The sequence below is a fragment of the Nanorana parkeri genome, unplaced genomic scaffold, assembly GCF_000935625.1.
Source record: "Nanorana parkeri isolate BGI_ZX_2015 unplaced genomic scaffold, ASM93562v1 scaffold1241, whole genome shotgun sequence".
NCBI classification, from domain to species: Eukaryota; Metazoa; Chordata; class Amphibia; order Anura; family Dicroglossidae; genus Nanorana; species Nanorana parkeri.
In genome coordinates, this window is record NW_017307509.1 from 320,773 (window position 1) to 340,421 (window position 19,649).

A 19,649-nucleotide genomic window follows, 5' to 3' on the forward strand; every position below is an offset into this window, starting at 1 on the left:
GGAAGACTTTGGAAAAATTTACCTGGCCCTGGGGGTCCCATGAAGGTTGAGAACCCGCTGATCTAGAGGTGGCTGGGAATTCCTTGAGCAATGAGCAGTTTCTGCCATCCCGGATAATTTGTACGGTCCTCATTTCTATCATCGGCATTATTATTAGATTCATTTTATTATTACTGACAAATAACTGTGCCGTTTAGAGCAGCCTTGGGTGTCAAATACAGCAAGCACACCACACCTTTATTTAAATGTAAATGTATTCACAGCTTAGTGTTCACATTCATGTCCCGAGAGCTGTAGAGTAATTATTAGCAGGGGTTCCCTGAGACCTGAAAGTTATTTCAAGGGTCCCTCCATGTCAAGAAAAAGCTTGGGAAAGGCTGAGCTAATCCGATTGTGTCCATACAATGTGCGGCATGACACCGCTGTGGGTGTGGCCAGGTCTCTCAATAAGGAAGACTGTAGAAAAAAAAGGTTCTGATGTAAATCCATAAACAGCATTGAGAAAACTCTCTTTTGTACTACAAATAATGAAGCAAAGAAGACGCATGATCCTTTAAGGTATCCAAAATGAAAAAGGTAATGTGGCTGCTTGTATTCTTACATTTCGAAAACCGTGTTTTGTATTGTGCATTAAACTTGTCCACTGACACGCATTGATTTGAGTCCAATATAAAAAAAAACAAGTCAGCACCGTGTAATGAAGTACAGATCCGGATATCATGGCACCAGTTGTAGATAAGTTCCTCTCTATTGCGTCAGTTATGTCCATAGTCACACAGCAATCACATGATCGAGGGCGTCATTATAGAACCAAAAAATCCCAAACACTTTTCTTTAGTCTGTTTTAAAGAAGAACTTCTTGCGAAGGAAGTTGAAGTAGCCGGGTATCTGTTTATATGTTCCTTTTGATGATACGATATTCGCCACCTGCATATGAAATGCAAACACAATTTAGAGTTGAACTCCGTCCTTCCCTTCAGTCTTCTATCTGACCTCCTTGCTTCCCTTCAGTCTTCTATCTGACCTCCTTGCTTCCCTTCAGTCTTCTATCTGACCTCCTTGCTTCCCTTCGGTCTTCTATCTGACCTCCTTCCTTCCCTTCAGTCTTCCATCTGACCTCCGTCCTTCCCTTCAATCTTATATCTGACCTCTGTCCTTCCCTTCAGTCTTGTATCTGACCTCCGTCCTTCCCTTCAGTCTTCTATCTGACCTCCGTCCTCCCCTTCAGTCTTCTATCTGACCTCCGTCCTTCCCTTCAGTCTCCTATCTGACCTCCGTCCTTCCCTTCAGTCTTCTATCTGACCTCCGTCTTTCCCTTCAGTCTTCTATCTGACCTCCGTCCTTTCCTTCAGTCCTATATCTGACCTCCGTCCTTCCCTTCAGTCTTCTATCTGACCTCCGGCCTTCCCTTCTCTTGCAGTTGTACCGGCTCCTCTCCTGGACTGGCTTCCTCTGATATCACTGCACACTGGGAGCTTCTCACAATGTGCATTAGAAGCTGCAGCAAGTCAGATAGAGCTCCGCCTCATTTCCTGGCTGGAGGACACCCAGCATCATCTAGCAGTTTCATCCCAAGCCTGACTGTCCCTGGCCCCGCCCCTTTCATTTACTGGATTTCAGTTCTTTTAATTATGAATGCTCAGCATCCCATAAGTGCATGACCTAGGGCGATCTGCATGCAGATGTTTCCTGCCTTGTAAAGCCTTCTCCTCCAGACTGACACTGGGTGACACTGGGTTAGTGTGCTGTGATGTTTTCAGGAAGCTATGTACAGCCCCCTGCCGGCCCCTCCCACCAGCCATTTGCCTGCATTGATAGAGAAGCAGAGACCCAGTGATGAGGTCACACAGACCAGTGGTTCTCAACCTGTTTAAACCTCAGGACCCACATTTGTCTTTGGTCATTAACTCCTGACCCAAGTCGCACGCCAAAGGAATGCATGGAATTAGGGTACCGCGTGCTGGGTACGAGCTGTGGGTGGGAGGTGTGTTTAGAGGGAACCATTTAAATGAATGGCAACTCAACACACCTCCCACACCAGAATGCATGGTAGTGCGTTAATCGCACGGTACTATACGATTAACGCACTGTACTAGTGTGAATGGGCCCTCAAAAACATTGACATACATACACAACCACAGACACAAACTGCTGAGCTGTGACGGAGCTCCATCCATATGTGCATTGCACATATAGCACCCTTGCGCACCCTGTAGAGGTCCTGGGAGCCAGAATGTGACGTCACTCCGGTCCAGGCACCTCTACAGGACACGTGAAGGAGCTGTAAGCAATGCACATATGGAGCTTCCTCGCAACCAAAGCCCCATCTCACCTTAAGCTGACACTCGGCGCCGGGCAGCATATTTTGAATGGCTGCTCGGCACGAGAACTGACAGCGCTGCGCTAGGGTACGGCTGAGGAGCCTCTCACCTAGAAAAGTGGAAGGCGTGCGGCGACCCACTAAACACGGGGTCGCGACCCACTAGTTGAGAACCAAGGACATAGATGATGTCAAACATAGTCATCTATATCTTGCATTTTAAAATGCCTATGAAAGAAAATCTGTGCTTTGTCCGTGTAACCGCAAACACAAGAAAAGACAGAACTGGGGACACACTCACCATGACCAGCAGGGCCTGCAAGTCTAAAGTCGTAGCGTAGCTTTCTAGGACTTCATCCAGCGTCTCCACGTACCATGATCCGCTTTTCTTATCGCGCCAGGATACATAACCTGATGGTAAAATTTACAGCTTCAATTAAAGAAATGTAAATGTTTTAAACTAAAAATACTAAACAAAGGGGCTCCACATTGTGGTATTGTGTGGCAATCCCACAGTGGAACTGGGGGTTGTAGTAACCCAGGACTCTCAGCCAGAGAGACTGAGCAGTTCCAGGAAACAACTTATTTTGCTAGGAAAGAACTGGCTTTGCAGTTCTCTCCAGAAAACCTGGATTTGGCACGGGATCCTGGAACTGGGAGATTTCAAAGAGAACTGGGAGGGATGAAATCTCCATTCCTGGGTCCATGGTTTAGTAGGGACCAGAACCTAATGATTGCACACCTGTGCACAGCCCTTATGGAAAGGGTGCTGGCTAGTGTTCTGGGCTCCAGCTGGGAAGAGGAACAGAGGTGTTCAGGAGCAAGGAGGACTCCACCCAGACGTCAGAGGGGAGCCAGGTGGCTGTGTGTGCTGGAGGCACCTCGTAGACAGCCGAGGAGACAGAGAGCCAGTGACACATGAGGGATGTGTTTGAGTGCCCACGAGGGGAGAGGTCAGGAAGGTCGGTGACCCTAGGACCGCTACGACACACTGCTGAGAGAGCAGAGTGAGGGCTCATAAGCGAATCTACTGAGCCATATAAAGGGAACTGTCTTATGTTGCTGCTGATGCAAGATATATTTCTGTTTGCCCTAAATAAACTGCATTTGATTTGACTTACCTGGACTACAGTGGAGTGTCCTTGTTACAACATATACAGGACACATTCAAACTAAAAAATCTAAACGGTTTTAACTAATGGGGTTAAAAACAGAGGTTTTAGTTTCATACAATTCCGAATACAGGTGGAAGCCTCAATGCCGCATAAGGGAATACCTCTGACAAGTACAGTCTCTTACTCTGATCTGAGCTCCCAACTATGGCACATATACATTGAGTGGCCTGATTATTAGGAGCACCCCATCAGTACTTGGTTGGGCCGCCTCGTGACTCCACGAGATGGTGAAAGGTGATGCGAGGAATCTGACACGGCGCTGTTGCTCTTCTGTTGTCTTGTACCAGTCTTGCCCCTCCCCCGTTCTGCCCTAACATTGACTAGTCGCTGACGGCCACAATTCGCACGTTCAGACCCAGATTTTCGGCTGACAGTCCGGTCTTTAAACACTTTAACAATGAGCCCCTCTTGAACATGTAACGCATTCTGCTGTTGTGCTGATACTCGCTCCATGGCTTCGAGCGCCAGCAATCATCCCGCGTTCAAAGGCTGTTACATCGCGTTGTTTCCCCGTATCTTCAGAAACAAATCACTTCTACTGTCGTGGTAACCAACCCGCTTCCCTATTTATAATGGTCTGGCCCTCTAGCAACTTCAGCGCCAAATTATAGCTCATTTGTCTACAAACGTCAGGTGGTCATAATAATCTGGCCCACTCAGTGTATACCAATGCACATATGGAGAATGCTCGACTGGAGGCAGCCCTCCTCCTTGAAGGCACAACCACAAACCCAGTTGCCACCTTTACAGGGCAGATGAAGACTTCCACTGTGTGTCTGCATCTTGATGCGGCAGTGTGGCTTCTACACACACCGGCCACTTTATTAGGTACACCTCTTCAATTGCTTGGTAACACAAATTGCTAATCAGCCAATCACATGGCTGCAACTCAATGCATTTAGGCATCTAGACGTGGTGATGACAACTTGCTGAAGTTCAAACTGAGCATCAGAATGGGGAAGAAAGGGGATTTAAGTGACTTTGAACGTGGCATGGGTGTTGGGAAACACAAACCCAGTTGCCACCTTTACAGGGCAGATGAAGACTTCCACTGTGTGTCTGCATCTTGATGCGGCAGTGTGGCTTCTACACACACCGGCCACTTTATTAGGTACACCTCTTCAATTGCTTGGTAACACAAATTGCTAATCAGCCAATCACATGGCTGCAACTCAATGCATTTAGGCATCTAGACGTGGTGATGACAACTTGCTGAAGTTCAAACTGAGCATCAGAATGGGGAAGAAAGGGGATTTAAGTGACTTTGAACGTGGCATGGGTGTTGGTGCCAGACAGGCTGGTCTGAGTATTTTAGAAACTGCTGATCTACTGGGATTTTCACGCACAACCATCTCTCGGGTTTACAGAGAATGGTCCGAAAAAGAGAAAATATCCATTGGGCGGAAGTTGTGTGGAGGAAAATGCCTTGTTGATGTCAGAGGAGAATGGGCAGACTGTTGTGAGATGATAGATGATCCTTACATCCAAGGTCTGCAGAATACCATCTCTGAACGCACAACACGTCCAACCTTGAATCCGATGGGTTACAGCAGCAGAAGACCACACCGGGTGCAACTCCTGTCAGCTAACAGGAAACAGAGGCTACAATTCGCACAGGCTCACCAAAATTGGACAATAGAAGATTGGAAAAACGTTGCCTGGTCTGATGAGTGTCCATTTCAGCTGCGACATTCAGATGGTCTGGTCAGAATTTGGCATAAACAACATGAAAGCATGTATGGAGGCTGGTGGTGGTTGTGTAATGGTGTGGGGGATATTTGCTTGGCATACTTTGGGCCCTTGATGCTATCATGTCAATATGGACCAAAATCTCTGAGGAATGTTTCCAACACCTTGTTGAATCAATGCAATGAAGAATTAAGGCAGTTCTGAAGGCAAAAGGGGGTCCAACCCGGGACTAGCAGGGTGTACCTAATAAAGTGGCCGGTGAGTGTATATGTATTTGCAAATGCATGCAAGTAAAACCTCTTTTATTAAATCAGAGTAGTTGAAACAGGTTAGTATTTTTGTTGGCTAGCTTAAAAAGGTTTGCTGGGGACCACTTTGTACTTTTGTCTATATTGCCCTGTGCCCATGTGCAGCTTTTCCCTTTTTGATAGTTTCAAACTGATCGGAGCGGCTGCCATTGTTGCTTTATTGGATTTGGTGCAGACACACACTGGAAGTCTTTAGCAAAGGTTATGCCTAGGCTGCTGGGGTGTTGCTGTACCTTCAAGGAGGAGGGGGCTGCCTCTAGGTGAGCGTGCTCTATATTTGTGCATTGCTTTATATGCCCCATAGTTGGGAAACTCCGATATTGTTGAGATAGGGACCAAACTTTACAGAGGTGCCTTGCCATGGCAGTGTGGCTTCCACATACATCTGCAAATGTGTGCAACAAAAATCTCTGGGTGGAGTTTATCAAAACTGGAGCTGACAAAATCTGGAGTAGCTGTGCATGGCAACCAATCAGCTTCTCTCTTCATTTTGTTCATTTAAAAATGAAAGAGAGAAGCTGATTGGTTGCCGTGCACAGCTGCTCCAGATTTTGTCTGCTCCATTTTTGATAAATTCCCTTCTCTGTATTTAACCCGAGCAGTGGAGACAGTTGAATCAGGTTTACATTATGTACTAGGTAATAGTGTGTGGGGACCGCTCTGTATTGCTGAGGGCTTACAATCTAAAAGCGAGGGACAAGTGATACATGAGGAGGTTAACCAGCGCGCCTGGCGGTGCGCGCAAGGGGACGTGTCTGAGCGGACGTCTAGAGACGCCCGCTCAGATCGAGAGAGCTCCTGGCCGGCCGTTTTTTTACTACGGCCGGCCCGGAGGTAGTTAAGGTCCCAATCCCATGCGATTAATGCACTGCACCACGCAATCACACCTACTGTGTGTTCTGGTGTGGGAGTTGCGTTGCCTTGTCATTCATTTGAATGGCATCCCAAAGGCATCACCCACCCACAGTTCGATCGCCCGCCCCCGCAACGGAACGCGTGGTACTGCAATGCCATGCGTTCTGTTGCAGTGCGACTTGGGTCGCAACTTAATGACCCAGGACAAATGTGGGTCCTGAGGTTACACAAGTTGAGAACCACTGCTCTATAGGGTCTCTTTAAAGAATAGAAGGGAGGGGTGGGAATCTCTGTAAGGTTTTTTTTTTATGACAAATGAAAATGAATGACGTGCTCATGTGCACTTCTATCTTACTTGCTAGTTTCAAACAGATCAGGGAAGTTGCCATTGTGGCTTTTAAGGTTTTAGAATAAAGTTTTCCGTTATCCAGCAAAGCAAAAGATCATTTGCTATCACAGAGAGGAACATTTGTAGCGGCAGCTAATGGTTGTAGTTCCTCTAGCGTCGCAGTTCCTCACATTGCAGTATACACACACCTGGAAAGGTTGAATAGGAGACCAGAATATCACTGGAGGTGGGCAGGCTCGCCACTGCGTCCGTTTCGTCTCCATCTTCCTCACTGGGGCGGACAGCAATGGCGTCAGACTGCAAGGAACAAGAGTCGATTTCCTCGGGGAGGTCTGCGGATTCCACTGTTACACCTCTGTCTTTCTGATCTTTGAAACAAACAAAACAAATGTCCATTTATAGATGACTAACTTCAATAAAAACAAATATTCAACAGGTCACAGAATCACTTCATTTTTTTTGACGATGTTCCTGGCCCTTGAAAACCACGGTCGGACAACAGCGTGCCAGTATAAGTGGTCCCTTGTAGTTGTAACAGCCGGCCCTGAGTAGCGTCATTGGTTGTAGGACACCAGTGGTTCTAGCAACCAATGACTAACCAATGACGTGTTCAGTGGGTCACTGCGTGTTTTACACTTTTTTTTAGGTAAGAGGCTCCTCAGCCTCTTCCAAGCGCAACAGTCAGTTCTCACACCAAGCAGCATTCAAAATATGCTGCCCGGCGCCGAGTGTCAGCTTGAGGTGGGGTGGGCTTCGGATATGGCCGGGAGGGAGCTCCATTCATACGTGCCTTGCTTATAGCTTCCTCGCATGTCCTGTAGAGCAGTGTTTTTCAACCTTTTTTGTGCAAAGGCACACTTTTTTCATGAAAAAAATCACGAGGCACACCACCATTAGAAAATGTTAAACAAATTTACCTCTGTGCCTATATTGACTATATATAAAGTAATTATCTTGAATAGGAATCAAATAAACACAAAGAAATTATTTTATAATTGTTCATATTTCTGTTCAATCCTTGACTCAACTTCACACTTCACACAAATACGTTTTAAATTCAAACTGTAGCACTGACGTAGCCCTGGTTAAAGTAGGGTTCAGTGGGGTCTCACTAGTCTCGGTTAAACCCCACAGAGCCCTGGTGAGACCCTACCAAGCCCTGCTTTAACCAGGGCTCTGTAGGGTCTCACCAGAGCTATGTGGGGGTCTCACCAGCCTGGTTAGACCCCTCAGAGCCCTGGTGAGATCCCACACTGCCCTGGTTAAACCCGGACTCTGTAGGGTCTCACCAGCACCAGGGCTCCGTAGGGTCTCACCAGGGCTCTATGGGGTCCCACCATGGCTATGTGCAATTTCACCAGCCTGGTGAGACCCCTCAGAGCTCTGGTGAGACCCCACAGAGCCCTGGTTAAAGTAGGGTTCAGTGGGGTCTCACCAGGGCTCTTTGGGGGTCTCACTTGGGCACTGTGGGGTCTCACCAGCCTGCTTAAACCCCACAGAGCCCTGGTGAGACCCTACCAAGCCCTGCTTTAACCAGGGCTCTGTAGGGTCTCACCAGAGCTATGTGGGGGTCTCACCAGCCTGGTTAGACCCCTCAGAGCCCTGGTGAGATCCCACACTGCCCTGGTTAAACCCGGACTCTGTAGGGTCTCACCAGCACCAGGGCTCCGTAGGGTCTCACCAGGGCTCTATGGGGTCCCACCATGGCTATGTGCAATTTCACCAGCCTGGTGAGACCCCTCAGAGCTCTGGTGAGACCCCACAGAGCCCTGGTTAAAGTAGGGTTCAGTGGGGTCTCACCAGGGCTCTTTGGGGGTCTCACTTGGGCACTGTGGGGTCTCACCAGCCTGCTTAAACCCCACAGAGCCCTGGTGAGACCCTACCAAGCCCTGCTTTAACCAGGGCTCTGTAGGGTCTCACCAGAGCTATGTGGGGGTCTCACCAGCCTGGTTAGACCCCTCAGAGCCCTGGTGAGATCCCACACTGCCCTGGTTAAACCCGGACTCTGTAGGGTCTCACCAGCACCAGGGCTCCGTAGGGTCTCACCAGGGCTCTATGGGGTCCCACCATGGCTATGTGCAATTTCACCAGCCTGGTGAGACCCCTCAGAGCTCTGGTGAGACCCCACAGAGCCCTGGTTAAAGTAGGGTTCAGTGGGGTCTCACCAGGGCTCTTTGGGGGTCTCACTTGGGCACTGTGGGGTCTCACCAGCCTGCTTAAACCCCACAGAGCCCTGGTGAGACCCTACCAAGCCCTGCTTTAACCAGGGCTCTGTAGGGTCTCACCAGAGCTATGTGGGGGTCTCACCAGCCTGGTTAGACCCCTCAGAGCCCTGGTGAGATCCCACACTGCCCTGGTTAAACCCGGACTCTGTAGGGTCTCACCAGCACCAGGGCTCCGTAGGGTCTCACCAGGGCTCTATGGGGTCCCACCATGGCTATGTGCAATTTCACCAGCCTGGTGAGACCCCTCAGAGCTCTGGTGAGACCCCACAGAGCCCTGGTTAAAGTAGGGTTCAGTGGGGTCTCACCAGGGCTCTTTGGGGGTCTCACTTGGGCACTGTGGGGTCTCACCAGCCTGCTTAAACCCCACAGAGCCCTGGTGAGACCCTACCAAGCCCTGCTTTAACCAGGGCTCTGTAGGGTCTCACCAGAGCTATGTGGGGGTCTCACCAGCCTGGTTAGACCCCTCAGAGCCCTGGTGAGATCCCACACTGCCCTGGTTAAACCCGGGCTTTGTAGGGTCTCACCAGCACCAGGGCTCCGTAGGGTCTCACACGGGGCTCTATGGGGTCCCACCATGGCTATGTGCGATTTCACCAGCCTGGTGAGACCCCTCAGGGCCCTGGCAAGACCCCACAGAGCCCTGGCAAGATCCCACAGAGCCCTGGTCTCACCAGGGCTCCATGGGGTCTCACCATGGCTTTGTGGGGTCTCACCAGGGCTCATAGGGGGTCTCACCACACTCCGGGGGGAAACACCTTCACCCCCTTCTCTTTCCTAGGAAGCCGGGTTTGGGGGGGGGCTTTACATTTGGTTCTGCCCTCTGCGGTTAGAATGAGTCACACTTTAATGATCACTTTAATAACTCCTTCATGGCACACCCACACAACCCCAAAAGCCCCATGGCTTTGTGGGGTCTCACCAGGGTAGCAGATTTTGCCTTGTACAGACATGTGATGACTCACCGGCCCAAGAGTGAGGAGGAGACTCAGCCCAAGTGATTCCGTCAGGTAACGAAGGGAAGGGGGAGGAGTCTGTCCGTGACGTCACCGGACTCCTCCCTCCTTCCCTTCGTTACCCATCACGGACAACTACATCACCCGACTCCTCCCCCCTTCCCTTCGTTAGCCGACAGAGCCACTCGGGGAAGGGGGGAGGAGTCCGGTGACGTCGATGTCCGTGACGTCACCGGATCTCCGATGGAAGACCCGGAAGGCGGCGGAGAGGTGAGTAACTTTGATCGATCAAAATAATTTTGATCGATCAAAGAAATTAACGATTTATTGACGGCACACAAGAAAATATCTCACGGCACACTAGTGTGCCGCGGCACAGTGGTTGAAAAACGCTGCTGTAGAGGTGCCTAGACCAGAGTGATGTCACATTCTGGCTCCCGCCAGCCGTACAGGGCACACAAGGGAGGCTGTACAAACAATGCACATATGGATGGAGCTCAATCACAGCACAGCAGCCCACACTGGACCCCAGGCTGAGGATCCAGTCCAGTTCTCTTAAATTAAGGAGACTAGGTGGATCGTAAGAAAAAAAGAGATACATTTTTTTGGGGTGTGTATGTATGTGATAATGTCTGAGTGTGCGACATTGTCATGTGGTGTGTGTGTCTGTCAGTGTCTGTCAGGGCCCGTTCACACTAGTATTATTATATAGTATTTATAGAGCGCCAATAGTTTGTGCAGCGCTTTACAATATAAGGAAGACATTACAATCACAATACAATTAAAGACAAGATGGTAAGGAGGGCCCCGCCCCTGAGGGCTTACAATATAAAAGGGAGGGGGAAGTGATACATGAGGAGGTTAAGGTCCCAGTCCCATGCGATTAATGCACTGCACCACGCAATCACACCTACTGTGTGTTCTGGTGTGGGAGGTGTGTTGCCTTGCCATTCATTTGAATGGCATCCAAAACGCATCACCCACCCCCTGTACGATCGCTCGCAATGGAAAGTGTGGTACCGCAATGCCATGCGTTCTGTTGCACTGCTCTATAGGGTCTCTTTAACCGCTTGAAGACCAGGTGTTTAGATCCCCTACCTGGCCAGGCCATTTTTCAGTGTTCAGCGCTGCGGTACTTTGACTGACGTTTATTCCGTCATGCAACGCTGTACTGAAATGAATTTTATACCATTTTTTGGGGACAGATAGAGCTTTCTTTTGGTGGTATTTAATCACCACTGCGGGTTTTATTTTTTATTATAATTAGGAAAAATTATTACGGGCTCACACCGGAGCCTGCGACCAGATTGACAGCGGCAGGGGGGGAGGGGGAGAGCCGCGGATCGCTTGTATATTAACGGGCATCGCTGCCTCTTTTCAAATAGCGGGGATTTCCCGCTCGCGCGCGGCGCGTAACAGGACGTGTATACACGCCCAGTTACATCCAAGAAGCTCCCGGCAGGCCGTGTATACACAGCGGCTGGCCGGGAGGTAGTTAAAGAATAGAAGGGAAGGGAGAGAATCTCTAAGTTTTTTTTAATAACAAATGAAAATGAATGCAAATCTACAGCCATTAGAGAGCCCAAAAACCAAAGAGAAAACCCCCCCACAAGACAAGTAGTTATATTTACCTCCATCTTTTACACTCATACTATAATAATAATACTACTATCACCCTAACCGTCCCCTTTGCTCTTCCAAAGACTTCCTGCTTTCCAGCTCCCTTGTCAACTCCTCCCATGCTCGCCTCCAGGACTTTTCTAGAGTCTCTCCCATCCTCTGGAACACTTTACCCCAACCTGTCCGTCTATCTCTCACTGACTGCCTTTAGGCGATCCCTTAAAAGGAGAACTATGGGGTCAGGGCTTTTCCCCATAGTTCTCCTAAGGGTCACGGGAGAACACAAACTACTGTCCTCCCGTCACCCAAAGCTGTAGCTCGCGGTATACTGAGACGCGCAGCCGGGACGGATCCCGACAGAGGCAGAGCCAGCTGTGTCTGCCCCTCCCCCGTCTGTTTTGCCAGTCAGCGCTGGAGGATCGGACGGGGGAGGGGGGGAAATCCCTGCAGGGAGCCGTGAGTGACAGTCACGGCTCTCTGCAGGGATAGATCAAGAAGTGAGCGAGCGACGGTGTGTGTTTGCTCACTTCCCGATCTACTGAGCCGACCTGTGACAATGAAATGTTCTCAAACTATTCATCCCCACACAGTTACCTCCTCATGTATCACTGTCCCCTCCCTTTTAGATTGTAAGCCCTCATGGGCAGGGTCCTCCTTACCATCTTGATTTTTATTGTAACTGTAATGTCCTCATTATATTGTAAAGCGCTGCGCAAACTGTTGGCGCTATATAAATCCTGTATAATAATAACACTATAAATATTATGCGAGAGTGAACTACTGAATCATATGATATGTGAATTACACAGACAAGTCCACTTTAAGGACCGCCTATTAGTTCTCCTTACCGCCTCCGCAAGCCTGGATGAAGAACAGTTTTGGTTTTCCTCCCAGACTCGGACAATTGTGACCGTTGAAGAAGTTGACGATTCTTTCCACAGAGATCTTTACCCCGTCTGTGCCGTATACTCCGCCTGGAAACCGTGTGTGTCGGGTCTAGCAAGAAAGATGCTCTTTTATTTTAATTAGCAGCTCCATCAGTATGAAAACTTCTCTATCATGTCTGAAATCTTGACATTTGTGCCCCTCCCCTCATCAACATGCTGATGAAATTAATAAAACCTTTCCATTGCCGTTACATTCCTTGTTTTAGACCTGGCGATATCATCACTGAGTCTATGCGCCTCTCTGTGCAATGCAGGAAGATCGTGGTTGATGAGAGGGGCCGACAGGGTGCAGTAAATAGCTTCTTAAAACAGGAAGTTGTGGTAATGCCTACGTGTGATGCTGAGCCTCCATGACTGAAAGAACTAAAAACCAATGAGTGAAAGGGGCAGGCTAAGGATGATGCTGGACGTCCTTCAGCCAGGAAATGAGCCAGGACATGCTACAGATTCTAATGCACGTTGTGAGGAGCTTACAATGTGCAGTAAAATCAGAGGAAGCAATTTCAGTCCAGGAAAGTACAACTGTGCAAGACTGAAGACTCTTTCAAAATGGTGCTTTGTAAAATGGAAGAAGAGTTTTGGTCACATGACTAGTAACTAGCCTCTCCTCCAATCAGAGTTCTCTCTGCAGTGTAAGGCCCCATTCACACACGAATCGGCCTACACGTACAGCTCCGTGCTGCGTGCGGGGCCGTACCAAGCAGCTGCCGGGAAGGACAGGTGCTGCGTGTGATTAGTACGCAGCCCCCGTCCTTCTCTATGGGGCTACGCGGCCGTACGCCCCCCTACGCTCGCTTCAAGTGCAGGTCCGTAGGGGTGCGGGTTTTCTGGCCGGGACGCATACAGGATCCATTCCGGCGGCGTATGAATAGGCTCAGCCGCACCCCTACGGACGTGCAGGGCGGGCCAGCGTAGGGGGACGTACAGCTGCGTAGCCCAATAGAGGAGGACGGGGGCTGCGCACTAATCACACGCAGCACCTGTACGTGCAGGCCGATTCGTGTCTGAATGGGGCCTAATGGTGACAGAACTGCACGGGCCACTGCAGGCTCCACACCATGGCCTGATTTAGATGAATCACTTGTAAAATGAAGAGGCAATTTGAAGATAAAAAAAACGTTGTCCGATGCAGTGTGGATATCGATATCCAGAGGTCAGTAACTAGGGCTATATAGGTATCGATCACAATATCACAGATCAATATGAGCTTCTCACCTCACAGCCGTGAGACAGGATGATGATGAGGCAGCAGTCCTTCTTGCTGTGATCTTTGGAGGCCAGAAGCTGAAGCTCCTCGTAGATTTCCTGCAGATAAGGATAAAAAGGTCATACTCCATAAACACATTATACCGGAATCACCTGTATATAATATAGCTTTTTTGCAACCTTCTTATCATGTAGGAACCCTTAAAATAACGTTCAGGTCTCAGGGAACCCCTGCTAATAATTACTATATCTACAAATAAAGGCACATTTGTCTGAACATTAACTGTATCAGGGATCCCAACCTGAAAAAAGTAATTTCAGGGAGGTGCCCACTGACCATCCTCCCCCCCATATCCAAGGGGAAATACCCTGAAATGATGGCAGATAGCAAAAAAGCTATTGCTGCTCGTGCTATCTGCTGCTTTCTTTGTTTTGTTTTAGTGTTCTGACAGCTGCTGCCCTCAGAGTAAAAAAAAACCCCAAAAACAGCTCAGGGAATGAATAGCTAGCCTGCTATTGGCTATTTCAATTTGCAATAGCAAGCTGCCTATTGCACCCGCCCTCCGCTGCTGTCAATCAGCAGAGAGAGGACCTGATGGAGAACTTCAGGTCCACCTCTGCTGATTGACAGCAGCAGTGGGTGGGTGCAATAGCTAGCCTGCTATTGGCTGTTGCAAAACCAAATAGCCAATAGCAATCTAGCTATTCATTTCTATGCTGTCTTTTTTTTTTTATTACTCTGACGGCGGACGGCGGCGCCGATATCAGAGTAAAAAAAAAAAGCAGACAGCAGGGAAAGGTTTACTCTGCTAGATCGAGCAGAGTAAACCTTTCCGGAACGTCCGGGAGAGTTGCGATGTCTGCACCCAGGGCTACTCTATAGGACATTATTTTCAATCTCAATAATAAAATGAAACAAATTATAATATCAACCATAAAAGAAATGCAGAATATTGCATTGCTCCCTCACATTGGTGGTCAACAGAAAGGCCGATATGATATATCAGGAGTATAACGCACTGACCGCTCCTTTCAGATTATTCTTCACCGAGACGTCGAAATGATACGATTTCATCCGCATCTCCATCTTTTCCCGATCAATATCGGAGCCGCCTCTGTAGGACAAATTGGTGAACTCTGCGAACTCCACGTTATTGATGATGAGGCAATAACCGCAGGGGTCAAAGTTCATTGGATAATCCTGGAAAACAGCGAGCAAAGCTTTAAAAAAAAAAACACAACTTTTTCTTTTCTTCTAAAGAGAACTTAAAGTGACTGTTTCCCTTCTCTTTGCTGCTCTTCCTTTTAAATCTGTATCTCTTCTCATGCTGGGGGAGAACTTCCCTTTGCAGCTGAGTGCCTCTTCCTGTAGTGATGGCTCAGGTTGCAAACGTACACACAGACACCATGTATCCATTCCAGAGACAAGGCAGTCTGCTGCAAAACAGAAGTTCTGCAGAGCATGAGAAGAGATACGGATTTAAAAGGAAGAGCAGCAAAGAGAAGGGAAACAACCCTGGATTACAGTAAGGCGACAGTACAGTATTGTTTTATGTTAAAAAATCTGAGGGTTCAATGTCACTTTAAAAGTGTCTTAGAACTATGGCCAAACCTTATTCTGCCATAGTTCTCTTTAGGGTCACAGGAGGGCATTTACTAATATCCTCCTGTGAACCAAACCTCAGTATATTGCAGGCTACTGCCTGCTATATGCTGACAGCAGAGAAGTTGCAAAACCAAATAGCCAATAGCAATCTAGCTATTCATTTCTATGCTGTCTTTTTTTTTTTATTACTCTGACGGCGGACGGCGGCGCCGATATCAGAGTAAAAAAAAAAAGCAGACAGCAGGGAAAGGTTTACTCTGCTAGATCGAGCAGAGTAAACCTTTCCGGAACGTCCGGGAGAGTTGCGATGTCTGCACCCAGGGCTACTCTATAGGACATTATTTTCAATCTCAATAATAAAATGAAACAAATTATAATATCAACCATAAAAGAAATGCAGAATATTGCATTGCTCCCTCACATTGGTGGTCAACAGAAAGGCCGATATGATATATCAGGAGTATAACGCACTGACCGCTCCTTTCAGATTATTCTTCACCGAGACGTCGAAATGATACGATTTCATCCGCATCTCCATCTTTTCCCGATCAATATCGGAGCCGCCTCTGTAGGACAAATTGGTGAACTCTGCGAACTCCACGTTATTGATGATGAGGCAATAACCGCAGGGGTCAAAGTTCATTGGATAATCCTGGAAAACAGCGAGCAAAGCTTTAAAAAAAAAAACACAACTTTTTCTTTTCTTCTAAAGAGAACTTAAAGTGACTGTTTCCCTTCTCTTTGCTGCTCTTCCTTTTAAATCTGTATCTCTTCTCATGCTGGGGGAGAACTTCCCTTTGCAGCTGAGTGCCTCTTCCTGTAGTGATGGCTCAGGTTGCAAACGTACACACAGACACCATGTATCCATTCCAGAGACAAGGCAGTCTGCTGCAAAACAGAAGTTCTGCAGAGCATGAGAAGAGATACGGATTTAAAAGGAAGAGCAGCAAAGAGAAGGGAAACAACCCTGGATTACAGTAAGGCGACAGTACAGTATTGTTTTATGTTAAAAAATCTGAGGGTTCAATGTCACTTTAAAAGTGTCTTAGAACTATGGCCAAACCTTATTCTGCCATAGTTCTCTTTAGGGTCACAGGAGGGCATTTACTAATATCCTCCTGTGAACCAAACCTCAGTATATTGCAGGCTACTGCCTGCTATATGCTGACAGCAGAGAGCTACGCTGCAGCCGGGACAGATCTCGACAATATTGTCGCTATCCTCCCTGCTGCCTGACTGACAGCTGGCACTGCCGCTCTAGAGCCAGAGCCAGCTGTGTCCGCTTCCCTCCCTTTCAGTTCCTCTAGTCAGCGCTGAAGGACCAGCGTGAGGGGAGAATCCATGCGGGGAGCGGTGACTGACAGTCACAGGTCTCTGCGGGGAGATCATGAACTGAACGTTCGGCAGTATGTGATCGCTCAGTTCTTGATCTTTAGAGCCAACCTGTGACGGTTTTCGTGTCACGCGTCAGCTCAAATTATGGGGATGAGTGTATTTCACTCTCCGCATAATTCTCCTTTAAGTGGGTTTAAGCATCTGAAAGGTCAGTCCTAAATTACTGCAATTGTTCTGTACTTATGAAAGATTTAGATCAGCCCCTCATTTAACAGTATTGCCTTTTTTGTGCCTTACTTTTTGGCTCCATCATGGGGGGTGGAAGGTCCTCTGACACCTAAAACTCAACGGGGCAACAGTTGCTAAACATCAGGTGACTTGTGACTAGGGATGCACTGAAATTTCAGCCTCCCAAACATAACAGCCCAAAATGGCACTTTAGGCAAGCTGCTGAGAGTGCCCTCTTTCTGCCGAAATTGTGGTGCATCTCTAGTTTCTCTCCTTCCCACTGGGCGCTGCTCTGTATCCCCCCTGAAACAGTGCAGCGTCCAGCCGGGAGGAGAGAAACTGTAAGGAGCCGAGCGGTGTGGGGAGGAGAGTGTTGTGAGCCGCGATGTCGCAGGAGGCTGAGCTCTCCTCCCGCCCCGCCTCTTGTAACAGATCAGAAGAGCGGTGTGTGGGTGGAGACAGCTGTCAGCGATCACAGGAGGCCGGCCGGCGGTACAGGGGAGGAGTTGACCATGCCCCCCCCCGCAGCGCCCGCTCAGCCTCCTGTGACAGCGTGTCAGGATGGAGAGCGGGTACAAGCAGTCAGCGATCGCTGAGTGTTTGTACATAATTGAGGACATAGTATGTTTACTGTGCCCCCTATTATAAATGAATGGGAAGTGATCTACATCACTTCCTGTTCATTCATATTTGTAGACATGGTAAACTTACTATCTCCACAAGTTATGAATGAACAGGAACACTCAGTATAGAGGATTCCTGTTCATTGATAACAGGGGCTGCAGAAAAAGTGATTGAGGACTCAATCTCCTTTTCTATTGTATAACGGAAATATCAGGGGTCTGTTTAAATCCCTAATATTTCACGGAAGCCCCCAACAGTAAAGTTAAAAATTAAAAATGTTTAATAAAAATAAATAATACATAAAAAATATAGAGAAAAATAAATAAAAATAACATAATTTGACATGTTGATGAAGAAAGGGGGGGGCGGGGAGGAAGCGGGGAGGGCAAAATATAAGCAGATTTAACTTCAGCTATAAAGATTCCAACAAGATTACATAGTAGAGACAATACCAACCGCTTCTATGTCCAAGTGTTTCGGCTTCCTAACGGGATTATCTGAGTAAAAAAAAAAAAAGTTAAATATTGTTCCAGCATCAAAGAGTCACATGATATTATTGTGGGAGTGTCTATACTAATAGGGAGCATCATTATGGCAGATATCAAAAAGTGGGAGGCATGTCCCTTTAAGAAAACCAATAATGCTATACAAAACAGTTTTCACATTCAATACCCAATAAGTGGAATTTTGTGAGCACAAATATCCTCAAACCGTGTATATAAAGAAACTGCAGGAATGTAAAAAATGAACCCCGCGCTGCAAGGGTTAACTGCTCATTCTGGTCTAGGGGCTCAAAGCTAGGGGGCGAGTCATTACACGCTGCCCGGCTTCTTGATTGGCCGGGAAGCCGGCTTTATGCTTCCTCGTCACCAAGTGATGAAGGAGCATGGAGCCGACTTTCCGGCCAATCAGGAAGCCGGGCAGCGTGTAATGACGCGCTGCCCAGCTTCCTGATACTGGAAGTTTGGGTATCAGGCTACGCATCGGAGCATTTAGGCGAATACAAGTACTCGCCCAAATACTCAGTGTCGGCACCCGTACTACCATGTTTCCCTGAAAATAAGACACTGGGGTTGATTTACTAACCTTATAAACACACCACGAACATGTATACACCTCTGTAGTGTGTTCCCTCCCAGCATGATCTATGGGTGGAATCTAAACACCTTTGTAGTGTGTACACACCCAGCAGGTGTGTTGTGCAAAGCCCAGCATGACTTGCAAGGTGATGTTGTGTAAATTAGCTCTACGTTGTGTTGCTTGCGTTGATGAATGCAGGAATGTAAATGCATGAGCTAACCATTTTTGTCTAAACTGTGAAGCAGCATTATATATGCATCATGTGCATGATTTTTCCATATATTGCATTAGTGGAAATATGCTTTTAGAGACTTTTTGGTTGATAAATACGTTTTGCTGTGTGAAAATCACACGCACCTGGTGCGTGCGTGTGTTTAGGTTAGTAAATCACCCCCACTGTCTTATATATTTTTTTTCCCAAAAAAAACACACTAGGTCTTATTTTCAGGGGATGTCTTATTTTGAATACTGTCACACACACAGGGTCACAACACCTGCAGGCTGCAGCTGTCCTGAAACTCTCCTCTCTGAATGCCGTCCACAGTTCTCTGTGGGATCCCTGCCAGGGAGCCACCTCTATCGTCGCCAGGCTGGACTGCATGGACCTCCAGTCAGAAGTTCCCACAGTGACTGAGGCTGTCACCTCACCCCGACCCCACTGGCTATACGTTGCTTGCCGTGCTGTGCCGCTGCCTGCTGGGAAATTTAGTTTTCTGCCCGGCGGCAGCTCTCTAAGCAAAGGCAGACAGGTGTCTGATTTCGTGACACGGGCGGCATGCGGGAGCTGCGGCACAGCGGTTAGTCCCCGCCATGACTCTCTGGCCCGCCCCTACCCCCAAACTAGGTCTCATTTTTGGGGTAGGTCTTATATACCCTAGGCTCAGTATATAGTTAGCTGTAGCTCGCGGTATACTGAGACGCCGCAGCTGAAGCGGATTCCGACAATTATGCCGTGATCCGCCCAGCTCCGTGACTGACAGCTGGCTCTGCCTATATAAAGGCAGAGCCAGCTGTACCCGCCCCCTCCTCCGTCAGTTCCGCCAATCAGCGCTGGCGGATCGGAGCGGGGAGGGGGTAATCCAGCCCCTCCCCTGTTACGGCAGAGAGCCGTGACAGGATCGAGAGGTGA

The 19,649-nt window shown here is 48.2% G+C and overlaps 1 protein-coding gene across 1 annotated transcript in view; it reads right to left on the reverse strand.

The window, feature by feature from the left end:
* Positions 1-833: 833 nt before the first annotated feature.
* Positions 834-19,649, reverse strand: part of CASP9 (caspase 9) — a 24,752-nt gene continuing 5,936 nt past the window's right edge. The window contains exons 3-10 of the mRNA XM_018568765.1: positions 17,897-17,937; positions 15,725-15,905; positions 14,672-14,868; positions 13,657-13,746; positions 12,343-12,490; positions 6,885-7,064; positions 2,622-2,731; positions 834-927 (exon numbers count right to left, since the gene is read on the reverse strand). Coding sequence (XP_018424267.1) covers positions 835-927; positions 2,622-2,731; positions 6,885-7,064; positions 12,343-12,490; positions 13,657-13,746; positions 14,672-14,868; positions 15,725-15,905; positions 17,897-17,937 — 1,040 coding nt within the window. The 3' untranslated portion in view covers position 834. The remainder of the gene's footprint in view (positions 928-2,621; positions 2,732-6,884; positions 7,065-12,342; positions 12,491-13,656; positions 13,747-14,671; positions 14,869-15,724; positions 15,906-17,896; positions 17,938-19,649) is intronic.